This window comes from Chenopodium album, chromosome 1 (assembly GCF_948465745.1).
Source record: "Chenopodium album chromosome 1, dcCheAlbu1.1, whole genome shotgun sequence".
NCBI classification, from domain to species: domain Eukaryota; kingdom Viridiplantae; phylum Streptophyta; class Magnoliopsida; order Caryophyllales; family Amaranthaceae; genus Chenopodium; species Chenopodium album.
Genome location: NC_137834.1, coordinates 56,116,132 through 56,128,067, shown reverse-complemented (window position 1 = coordinate 56,128,067; position 11,936 = coordinate 56,116,132). Strand labels below are relative to the sequence as shown.

At 32.4% G+C, this 11,936-nt stretch overlaps 1 protein-coding gene across 1 annotated transcript; it reads left to right on the top strand.

Annotated features, from left to right (window-relative positions):
• Positions 1-7,526: 7,526 nt before the first annotated feature.
• Positions 7,527-9,329, top strand: LOC145556261 (1-aminocyclopropane-1-carboxylate oxidase homolog 1-like). Its single transcript, XM_081617916.1, has 3 exons — positions 7,527-8,131; positions 8,350-8,671; positions 8,752-9,329. Exons 1-3 carry the CDS (start codon positions 7,605-7,607, stop codon positions 9,001-9,003), a joined length of 1,101 nt encoding a protein of 366 aa, XP_081474042.1. The 5' UTR covers positions 7,527-7,604; the 3' UTR covers positions 9,004-9,329.
• Positions 9,330-11,936: the final 2,607 nt, after the last annotated feature.

Genomic DNA, 11,936 nt, shown 5'->3' with positions numbered 1-11,936 from the left:
GCCATGTTTTATTAATTATGTTTCTTTTAAAGTGTCTTTAGAAAAGCAAATCACTTGCTGAGTATTGTAAGCCATATAAAGTGTCAGTAATCTGTGTAAGTCTTCCCCTAAATAAAGGGCATTAGACAGAGAGTGAAGGCAGAGTTGGAAGAGTAACGTAGAACATTAACTAACGTGAAACAAAATGTTGAAATAAGGATATAAATTTCTGAAATCAGAAAATAGGAAGGCGGTTAATTCAGTTTTACATCAAATAAAGTTTTTTAACTAGCCCTCTTAACTGAAATTCTTATGATCAATCAACCAATTTTTTTTTACAACCACCACTACTAAGGTTAATTTTCTAATGGTACAGAAAAGCTACTATACTCCCATCATATTTTTATAAGAGGGCTATTTTGATGTATTCCCTTCATTGCTTGCCACTTGTGAGTATATTTGCACTTCATACAATGCTCATAGTTTATAACTAGTGTTGCCCGGGCAATTGCCCGGATTGCTGATTGTGTTTTTATCCCGAATGCCACATAAATTAAACACAAAATTTGATACAAATCATCATATCCTATAAAAGGCTAATTATCACGTTTGATTTATGATACTTTGACGTAGCATACCCTTGATTTATACAAAAGCAATATATACTATAGAATTGTACTCCTTAGGAAAGAAAACTATGGTGTAAATGTGTAATTCCTTAGATACTTTTATGTTATTTCATTGTAATACTTATGAATTAATTACCACTAACGGTGTGTTTGGATTGAAGGAAATGAAGGGAAAGGAAGGGAAGAGAAATGGAAGGATGGAGTATCTTTCATTTGGATAGTAAATGAGGAAGGGAGGGAATTGGAGGGGAGAGAAATGGAAGGATTAAATTGTAGGAAATTGATCCCTCCAACAATGGAGAGATTTGGAAGGAAAACTCATCCTTCTTCCCTCCCCTCCCTTTCCCTCCCCTCCTCTTCACCTCCCTCCCCTTCTTTTCCTTCCCTTTTCTTTATCCAAACAAACCATAAATAATTATAGGGTGTTGTTTAATGTGATTTAACAAATTTTATTACTGTAATAGTTATTATATTAATTAATATTGTACATGAGTTAATGATCACTTAATAATATTATTAAATAAAAATATGTACTCGTATAACCATTAGCATTTTTGGGATTTACAAACGACATCAACATGCGTTTTCTAAGCGTCTAGCTACACCATAGTACCATTGAAGTCTTAATTTCTAAAATCCAAAAAAGTCTGAACTTCTGGATCATCGGCGTTTTATTTGGCTAGCCATCATACTTCCTCCGTTCTTTTATTATTGTACCACTTGCCTTTTTAGGAAGTTTCACAAATATTGCACCATTTCCTTTTTAGGAAAAAAATTATTTGTGTTCACACTACAAATACCCAACATACCCTTGCTTTTTCACACAACTTTCTAATTTATTAATATGTCACATCGGCAATTTTGTATTTTTATCTTTCTCCCTCTTACTTTTTTCCACTACCAAAATATTTATACCCAACCTCTATGGTGCAATAATAAAAAAAACGGAGGAAGTATATCAAATTAATTATTACTCTCTCCGTTTTTTTTATATGCATCACTTTCCCTTTATGGGTGTTTTTTTTAAATGCATCACTTCCTTATTTGGAAACTTTATATTATATTTATCATTTCTCTCTCTTACTTTAAACCCCACTTAAATTATTTTATCATTTCTCTCTCCTCTATGGTCCCCACTTATATAATAAAAATATACTCTCCCTCACATTCTTTCTCTTTCATGGTCCCCATCTTACTTATACTATAATAAATTATTCATCCACACACAATATTATATTACCCTTCTAAAACTCCGCGCATCACCAAGTGATGCATATAAAAAAAACGGAGGGAGTATCATTTAAATTTACATTCTTCTAGTATGTTTTATTTTTAAACATGATAAATTTCAATAATACTAATGTGGTATTAAGACTTCAATTCAATAGTACTCCATCCATCCTATTATTACATGCCAGTATTTCTTTTTCAGGTTATCAAAATTAAGTGTCTGTTTTTATTTATAGGTTGTACTTTTTTACAGTACTATTCTCTTTTTGATAATTTGTCATCCTTTTTTCTTTTTCTTTTTTGTACTTTAAGTCTTTAACACCAATTCCCAATAATTTCTCTCTCCTAATTCTCAACCACTTTTTCTTTCACTGTATCTATCTCTAACTCCACATGCATATTTATACTACTCTCGTGCAAAATGAGAAATAGACTTATAATAAAATGATAGAGGGAGTACTATATATGTTTTTAATGGTACACAAAATATACCATTAAAATTTAAATTTCTCATAAATGACCAAAATGCCCCTACGTTGTATGAGTATATAATAAATTATATCTCCTCCTATTGTCCCCCACTCAAACCCAGTATATGTCATCTACTACGTAATTCTTATTAGCTGTCTACTTGACGGACTCTTGGCAAAAATTAAAATGTAAAATTTCAATGTCTCGTTGTTTTTTTTTTTTTTTTTTTTTTTTTTTGTAATGTTATAATCTATTTTATACACATAAAATATTAAAAGTCCTAGCATAAATCAAACTCTAAAATAAATTTTTATCCTAAATCTATCTTAAATTTGCTTATCTAATGTCACAGGTGTCATATTTAAGCTTATTTGTCATATGTGGTGCGACACTTGGCGAAAAGTTAGAACGCCAAGTGTCGCTGTCTCGTCGCTTGTCTAAAAGTTTAGCTTTATATATTAGTTATATGATTTGAAGTAATATTTTTATAACAGTTTATAAATTTGGGGTAAAACAAAGGGTTTGGACATTTTGGTGTTTACGCAAACAAGTTGAGGGACATATCTACAACTTTGGCCAAAGTTAAAGGACCTAAACAATGCTCTACTCGTTAACATTTAATCTATATTTCAATATTCATATATTGTTACTATACCTTTTTTAAAAATATCATTTCCTAAACAAACTTAAAGATCACATTGATGCTTTCCTCATTTACTAGGAGGGAGCCCACATTACTCAAGTAACAAATATTGTTACTCAAATGGCAATCTTGTTAATATTAGTCTTGAAATTCGTGTATGGCATTCCATAGCTGGCAGCCTGGCAGAGTGGCAGTCCTTCCTTCTTCATCTCTCTTCTTCTTCCTTCTTCCCTTGTCTGCAAGAGTATAACAATGGTGAAATTCCTCCAACACCACAACACAAATCGTCATCAACACTACTAACACCGCAACAAACTCCGACCCCAACACACCACTTCAGTGGCAAATATTTGGAAGTGAGTGGTACAATTTTTTTTAAGAAAAAATAAATCAATTTATTAATAGAACCAATATATGACATCTACAAATAAAATATAAATTAAACCAATACATAAACATTGAATCAATCAATCAATAAGGGGATCACTAGTGGGGAAGGAAATAGTAAAATACTGCTAAAAATTTCTAAAAAATCAAAAGAACGGAATAGATAATAAAATACAGCTGTAAAAGAAAAGTGAAGCAAATAATAATTAAGTACGGAGGAAGTACTACTTATAAGAGTACTTTTATGCTTGAGTATACAATAATCACGAGTTTGACCTGTTAGCTCTCTATCCAAAATATAGTGCAGAGTATATTTAAAAAATCAATAAATCTTATATAAGGTAGACTTACGGTAATTTAATTGAAAGACGGTCAATCTGAGGACAACTTTAACAATTTTTATGATAACTTTAATCTTTGTAAGAGTAATTTTTAATTTGTAAAGAGTTTAATTTATTTTAATGTATATTTTGTAAAGAATACATATATACATGTTATAAAAGCTAATATGATTAATTTAATACATTATACATATTTTTCTAAAAGTAAAATTTATGTTAAGAAAATAGTAAATTTAATATTACATAAAGATAATTTTAACCCGTTTTACAATAATTTAATGAAAGTTCGCTTTAAATAGGAACTAGCTTAGACACCGTACAACGCACAGTAAGGGTCTGTTCATATTTACTTATTTTCAGTTCAGTTCAGTTCAGCTCTAATCAGTTCAGTTCAGTTCAGCTCCAATCAGTTCAGTTCAGTTCAGTTCCAATCAGTTCAGTTCAGTTCAGTTCAGTTCAGCTCTTAATTTCCCTCTCTCATAAAATATTCATTTCAGCTTAGTTCAGTTCAGTTCAGTTCAGTTCAGTTCAGCTCCAATCAGTTCAGTTCAGTTCAGCTCAGTCCAGTAAATATGAACAGGCCCTAAGTCTTGTTTTTTTTTAAAAACAAAAATATATATCTAACAAATAAATTTGATAAAACATACACATCAAATATATATATAAAAAAATTATATTTAATTTGAATGTATATTTAATACTCCATATTAAATTGAAATAAAATACTGCTAGAGGCATTTGAAAAAAAATAATAAGTGATGTTTTAAAGTTATTTATTTAAAATCAATTATATGAACTAATTTTATTACTACTTTTTTTTTTGGCAAAATCTTATAATACTTCATTTAAAAAGATAATTAAAAAATAATTGTAATAATATTTTATGTATGAAAAAATTAAAAATACCAACCAAAAAAGGAATTCATTTATTATAAAAATAATATGAAAATTTAGAATAATATTATTGTAGCTATATAATACGAAGTATTATACAAATATTCAGAAAAAAAAAATTGACTAAGGGCGTGTTCGGCGCTAGCTTTTAGGTAGCTTTTAGTGGTTTGACCAAGTCAAATCATTACTTGACAAAAAATGTGAGTGTTTGGCAAATTAGTGGTTAGGGTAGCTTTTAGTGGTGGAGGTAGCTTTTATGAAAAGTTAGAAATATTAGCTTATGAAATCAGAGGTAGCTTTTGAGGTAGCTGTTGAAAATTTAATCTATAGTTTTAAAAAAAAATGTTGATTTTTATATGTAACAGCTAGTCAACCGCTACTTTACCGAACCCTCATATCTAAATTATTTATCTTCATAGCTAACAGCTTATTGACAGCTAACAGCTACATACACAGCTCTTAACTATCTCCACGGCTACAGCTACCTTCACACCTATATTTTGTCGAACATACCCTAAAAAGGTAAGGGGAGTGTTGGTCGTTGGAGGGAAAAAACAGCATCATAATGTGACTCGTATCTAGGGTTGTTCACATTAGGTTAGCTATACCGTTAAGCCTTAACGATACGGTTAACCATTAGAGTGGTTACAAAAAAAACGAACCATAACCATATCATTAAAAAACGGTTAATCGTTGATCGCAACGATTAACCGTTTTTTAATGATATGGTTACCGGTTAACCGCTAACCTTTAATTAAATTTTAAATCAATACTTTTTTGCTCTTCCAATAGTTTCAAGCCTAATACATAATTAAACATAAACAATAATAAGCTAAGGGAATGTTCACATTTACTGAACTAAGCTGAAGTGAACTGAACTAAACTGAATATTTTATGAGAGAAGGAAATTAGGAACAGAACTGATTGGAGCTGAATAAAACTGAAATGGCCTTAACTAAACTGAACTAAAATTAAGCTAAGTTCAAATTAGTTGGATACAAACCGATAAATATTCTTTTAGAAGAAACTTACATAATTTTATATATTATCTTATAAAAGTAAATAATTTTTTTTTTTAATCTTAACGGTTAACCATCGATTAACCGTTTACTCAAAAATGTAATTGTAACCATTAACCGCTATATTTTACGATTCAGTTAATCGTAAGTCCGTAACTGTTTAAATTTAACATGAACTGATTGAAGTTGAACTGAACTGAATTGAATATTTTATGAGAGAAGCAAATTAGGAATTTTACTCAACAAAAGTGATTAGAGCTAAATTGAACAGAACTGAAATTAAACTGATGTGAACAGGCCCTAAGTTAGAATTAGTTGGATACAAACGGATAAATATTCTTTTAGAAGAAGCTTACATAATTCTATATATTTTTTTCCTAAAAAAGTAAATAAAATATTTTTTAAATCTTAACGGTCAACCGATGGTGAACCTTTTACTCAAAACTGTAACCGTAACCGTTAACCGCTGTATTTTATGATTTGGTTAACCGTAAGTCCGTAACCGTTTAATTTTAACGGTTCAGATAACTATCCTATTAAATTTGTTGATTATACCGGTTAACAATAACGGTAAACGGTTACATTTTTTTTTTCCACACCTCACTCCCACGGGATTTTTAATACTACGTATTACATTATTGATCGATGATTTTTGTTTAAAAATATCTTAAGTGACGGAAGCAGTGACAATATAACTCAAAAGCAACAAGGATGAATTTATTACGTGCGATTGTGCCAAAAAACAATTGATCGGTCAAACCCATACACCTTGCTTTTAAAAAACAAATACTTTCTGTGATTCATTCCTTGCAGTCCAAGAAAATCGAATTGAGGATCAAATTAATTAGTACTGTTCACTTATACTTTTTTTCTCAGAAAAATTAAATTACGTTAATACGTAATGATGCTTTAATATCTTTGACATTAATTTAATGACTGTCATGATATTTTTAGTGTACTATATGTCGATATTTAGGTGTAAAATGCACTTAAGGTTATTTTTAAGGTTATTTTTTATTTATACGGAGTATTTGATAATTAAGTATTGATAATTAAGTGATGATTATTACTTATTTAATCATTAAAATGAGAAGAAAAAAAATGTTTCGTATACATTGTGCAACCGGGTATGTATTTGTAAGAACCTTTGTCACAATGGATGAATGGATCGAACTTCTTATGTCGTGTTAACCTTGTGATAAACTTGTATCTGATTACTCCGTTGATCATTTTTTATTGTGTTTAGCAAGTTTAATCCCAAGACTTGGATGTGACATCATTTTTTGTGGTCCCTATTGTAAATGATGTTATCAAATTCTTGTTAAAACTCACTAAGACTTGTCCAAATTTATCACTTTAGCACTAAGACTCAAATATAAGATATATTATTATTTTTATTTATCTCTTTATAGGTAGAAAAGTGTAAAAAGAAAATAATACTCCCTCCGTTACATATTACTCGCAACAAAGGGGTATTATTTGTGAGATATAAAATATTCGTTTGTTACGAGTAATATGTAACGGAGGGAGTAATAAAATTGAGGGGGGTCTCAATCTCAAGTCTTAAGTTGAGTGTTGAAATTTCAAGACTCTACTTGATACTTGCTTAAGATTTAAGAAGAAAAATGAGGGAAGTATTAAACATAAGCCTTAAAACTCAAGATAATGATGTCACCCAACTCCTAATACTTGGGGCTAAACTTGATCTTTACTAACCGTCGTGTCTCGTGATGATTTAGCGCATATGTATGCCGACTTTACATAGGTACCAGCTTAGGAGTCAATTCTTCTACATTTCATACGAGTATTTTTTTTATTGTTATTAGATGATATACTCCTTGGAGTCCAAGAAAAGAAGACATAGTGGAAAAAACAACACTTTAATCTTGTCGTTTTACAGCCTTTGCAACCATATATATTCTTACAACTTATGTCCACTTTTATTTCACAACCAAATCTTGATATTACTTTCCAAGTGTATTAACCTCTTAGCCAGCCAAAACAAAATAAGATGTCCACTAATAAGAGTGATCGAGAAGCACAATTAAGAGCATTCGATGAAACAAAATTAGGAGTTAAAGGAATTGTTGATGCTGGTGTTACAACAATTCCCTCCATATTCATTCACCCAATTTCTAAACGATCATTACCTCAAAACATCAACACTTCTAATGTTGATGATGCTAGGTTTCAATTTCCAATCATTGATCTTCGTGTGAGCGAAAATGATTTGGATCATAAGAAGAAGGTTGTCGATAAGATTCGAGAAGCCTCCGAGACATGGGGATTTTTTCAAGTGATAAATCATGGGATTCCAGATTTAGTAATGGAGGATACATTAAAAGGAGTAAAAGAGTTTTTTGAGCTTGATGATGAGGTTAAGAAAGGTTATTATTCAAGAGATTATGCCAATAAGAGGTTTACTTATCATAGCAATGCTGATCTTTACACCGGACCTGCAACTAATTGGAGAGACACTTTTGGCTGTACTATGATTCCTAATCCTCCTCGTCCCGATGAATTGCCTCCCCCTTGCAGGTTTGACCCTTTTAATATCTCGCTTTACTTTTTGTATCTAGAATTAGTTGTAACATTATTTTATCCTCTGGAGAAACAACATGAAAAAAAAAAAAAACATTTAATATCATCAGACTTTTATAATCCTTGAGATCTTTCATCAATTTTTAAGTAGAAGCAAAGTAGAAAATTTTAATTACGTAATCCTCATTAATTAAAATTTGATTATGAAATTGTAGGGAGATACTACCGGAGTATACCAGTCAAGTGATGAAACTTGGAAAAGTGTTGTTTGGGCTACTATCAGAGTCACTTGGGCTGGAACAAACCCATTTATATGACATGGGTTGTGCCGAAGGCCTAAACGTTTCGGGTCATTATTATCCGGGTTGTCCACAACCCGAATTGACAATGGGTACTGCAAAACATGCTGATAGTGTCTTCTTAACTATTTTGTTACAAGATCAAATTGGTGGTCTCCAAGTTCTTCATCAAGACCATTGGGTTGATGTTCCTCCTACTCCTGGAGCTTTGGTCATTAATATAGGAGATCACTTACAGGTAAATAAGTTTAAAATATGATTTAAGATTGCAAGACAAGTAATTGAGCTATGAGTTTAATGCATAGTTTTTAATTTCAGTTGGTATCGAATGACAAATTCAAAAGTGTGGAACACAGAGTACTAGCTAACTACAAAGGACCAAGAATATCAGTGGCGTCCTTTTTCACCACATTTTTTCAAGAGACTTCTACAAGGTTTGGGCCCATTAAAGAATTACTTTCCGATGCAAATCCTCCAAAGTATCGTGAGATCACGGTGAAAGAGTATAATACCTACTCCCTAAATAAAGGACTTGATGGCACCTCGACCCTTCCACATTTCAAACTTTAATTTACAGTTAAATTCGTGCACTTGCATACTCCCTTTGTCCTTTTAAGAGAGACTGAGATATGTTATACTTTTTTTACTACATACATTTATGTGAGCCCTTTTGAATTTTCAATTGAACTTAATTATGTTAAATGATATTTAGTAAGATTACACGGTTTTACCATGGCTCCTTATGCGTGGGTTTTACATGTAAGTTTACAATTAATGTCAAATTTTATGGTTGAATAAGGGGGTCAGTGGACTTCCGACTTGTTTCATGAAGTTTAATTTGTATTTAGATTTTATATTAATATTGATTTAATGTGGCATACATTTTAAATTTTCTATTTTTGAGTATTTAACAATTTATACATGATTTTAAATTATGTTATGGAGTTTGCCTTTCATTTCATATGCTTACTAGTTATTGGCCCAAAGAAATATCTTTAGGGCTTGTTTGACATCGTTTTTTGTTCTCAACTTTTTGTTTTTTGAAAATAAAAAACCAAAAACTGGAAATAAGAAAAAGTGTTTTCATTTTTATGTTGTCAGTTTTCAAAATTATCACGAGTTTAATAAATTTGACTAATTTTTATTCATTATAAGACATTGCATATATCTTATGATTCTTTTTTCTAAAAAAAAATAATAAAATAACCCACAGTGATGTCAAACGAATCCTAAGTTAACCCACAGTGATGCCAAACGAATTTTAAGTTAACCCACAGTGATGCCAAACGAATCCTAAGTTTTTTTTTTTATTATGATTAGAAATTATTTTTTAATATGAGTAATTATATAATATTTCAATTTAATTTTTTTGATTTGATACTAAATGATGTAAGGAAGTGGGGATTCACCATTAACAGAGGGAAGAGTTAGGGATGTCAATGGGGCGGGGCGGGGCGGGGCGGATGTTGGCCTTCCCATCCCCACCTAATATTTTCATCCCCATCCCCATCCCCATCCCCGCGGCGGGTCCAATTTTCATCCTCATCCCCGCCCCGCCGGATACAACTCCAAAACCATCCCCGCCCCACCCCCACTTGGATATCCATCCCCACCAAAGACCCACCTAATCCCCACCCAAGATCCACCTAATATTCGTATCTCAAATACACAATCTTACATAATTAATACGAATTATAAAATAAAACATTCTATATACATTTTTGTGTTATAATGTGTCGTACAAAGTATGTATTTTATGTGATTATTTTATAGAATAAAAGTATGTAATTTTTCTTTAAAAGATATATAGTTGTGGGTATGAGGTGGGGATGGGGCGGGTACGAAGTGGGGCGGGTGGGGCGGGTACAATTTAAAATCCACCCCTACCCCATCACCCATGGTGGGTATGGTTTTTATCCCCATCCCCGCCCCACCACCCGCCAAATCGAGTCCCAATGGGGTGGGGATGGGGCGGGTCTCCTACTTGACCCGCCCCACTAACATCCCTAGGAAGAGCCTTTACTTTTTAAAAAAAAAAAACAGTATTTACTTTAGGTTAGGCCGGGGTTTGCGTGCACTAAATTGTCTCTGTTTGCATGCTTCAGTTTTCGAGCTGTGAAAATTGCTCTATTAGGAAAATAAGGAAAATTTAACAAGAATAATCGAACCTTTGCTCGATTCTCCCAAAATACTCCCACCTTTTGATGGGATTATTCCAAAATAATCCAACCTTTAGGGGGTATTGTCTTTTAACGAACCTAAGTGACCTGTTACTTGAACAATTGGTCATCATTTTTTTTTTCTTTTGACAAATTCTTTTTTCTTATTTTTTTTAAATCTTTTTAATTTTAATTTTAATCCTTCCCTAACCTTTCTCACACTTCTCCTTCCTCATCCTCTGCATTCCAGATTACAACCACCGCCACCCTACGCCGTCCCTCCCTTAGCCCTCCTATTACCTCGCATCGCCGCCCCTGCATCAACCATTCAGCCCCTACCCCTTCTAGTTAATACCGATTTACCGTTGCTACTTTATCTCGCTCTCTTCCTTCTTTTTTTTGTTTCAATTCATCACCACCATTAAACCTTTCAAGTGTGAGGCTTTGATGGTTAAATTTAACTACATAAAACCATAATTGAAGTATTGAAAAGGTAAGTGTGTGGTTTTTCGGGGTGATTTGGGGTTTCATAATTGTGTGTGGTTTGGATTTTGTGGTGGCGGTGGTGGTGGTTCGTGTGAGTAGGTGGTGTTGATAGATTGTGGTGGTGATGGTTCACGTGAGTGAAGTGGTGTTAATGGACTGTGGTGGTGGTGGTTCGCATAAGACTTGTGAGTGAGGTGGTGTTGATAGATTGTGGTGGTTGTGATTCATGGCGGGTGGGAGTGTGGTGGTGGTTGTTGCCAATGAGTGGAGGTTTGTGTTGCGACAAGTGTCGTTGAGTGGTGATGTTGTGTGTGAGGTTGGTTCGTAAGTGGGAGGAAGGTGGTGGTAATGGAGGAAGGTGATGGTATTAGAGATGAAAGAGAAAGAAGTGATAGAGGAAAAGAGAGAAAATTGGGTGATTTTTTGTCAATTAAATTTCATTTTAATTTTTTAATCAATTATCAGATTAAAAAAATAAGTTAAAAATAATCAATAAGGAAGTGACACGTGGCTTAGTAATCGGTTCAATGGGTAAGGTGACCTACTAGGGTTGTTGAGAGAAAATGGGTAGGAAAGGTTGGATTATTCTAGAATAATCAAAAGATAGGTTTATTTGGGAGAACCAAGCAAAGGTTGGATTATTCTTGTTAAATTTTCCAAATAAATGTGGGTCGGGTGTCGATCAACTGTTCTTGTTAATAACACTTTTTAGATCACAATTTGCAATTTACCTTCCTTCCTGATCCTTATACTTATAAAAAGTACTCCATCCGTCCCCATAATTTCGTGCATGTGTTTCTTTTTGGGTGTCCTAAAATATTGTAAATGTTTATAAAAATAACCTATAATCATTACTTA

Bases quoted from the DNA above. Each gene is read 5' to 3' on its own strand.
- LOC145556261 (XM_081617916.1), top strand. From the start codon at position 7,605: ATGTCCACTAATAAGAGTGATCGAGAAGCACAATTAAGAGCATTCGAT. The intron at 8,132-8,349 runs GTTTGACCCTTT...ATGAAATTGTAG, and splicing joins GAATTGCCTCCCCCTTGCAG to GGAGATACTACCGGAGTATA. The intron at 8,672-8,751 runs GTAAATAAGTTT...TTTTAATTTCAG, and splicing joins ATATAGGAGATCACTTACAG to TTGGTATCGAATGACAAATT.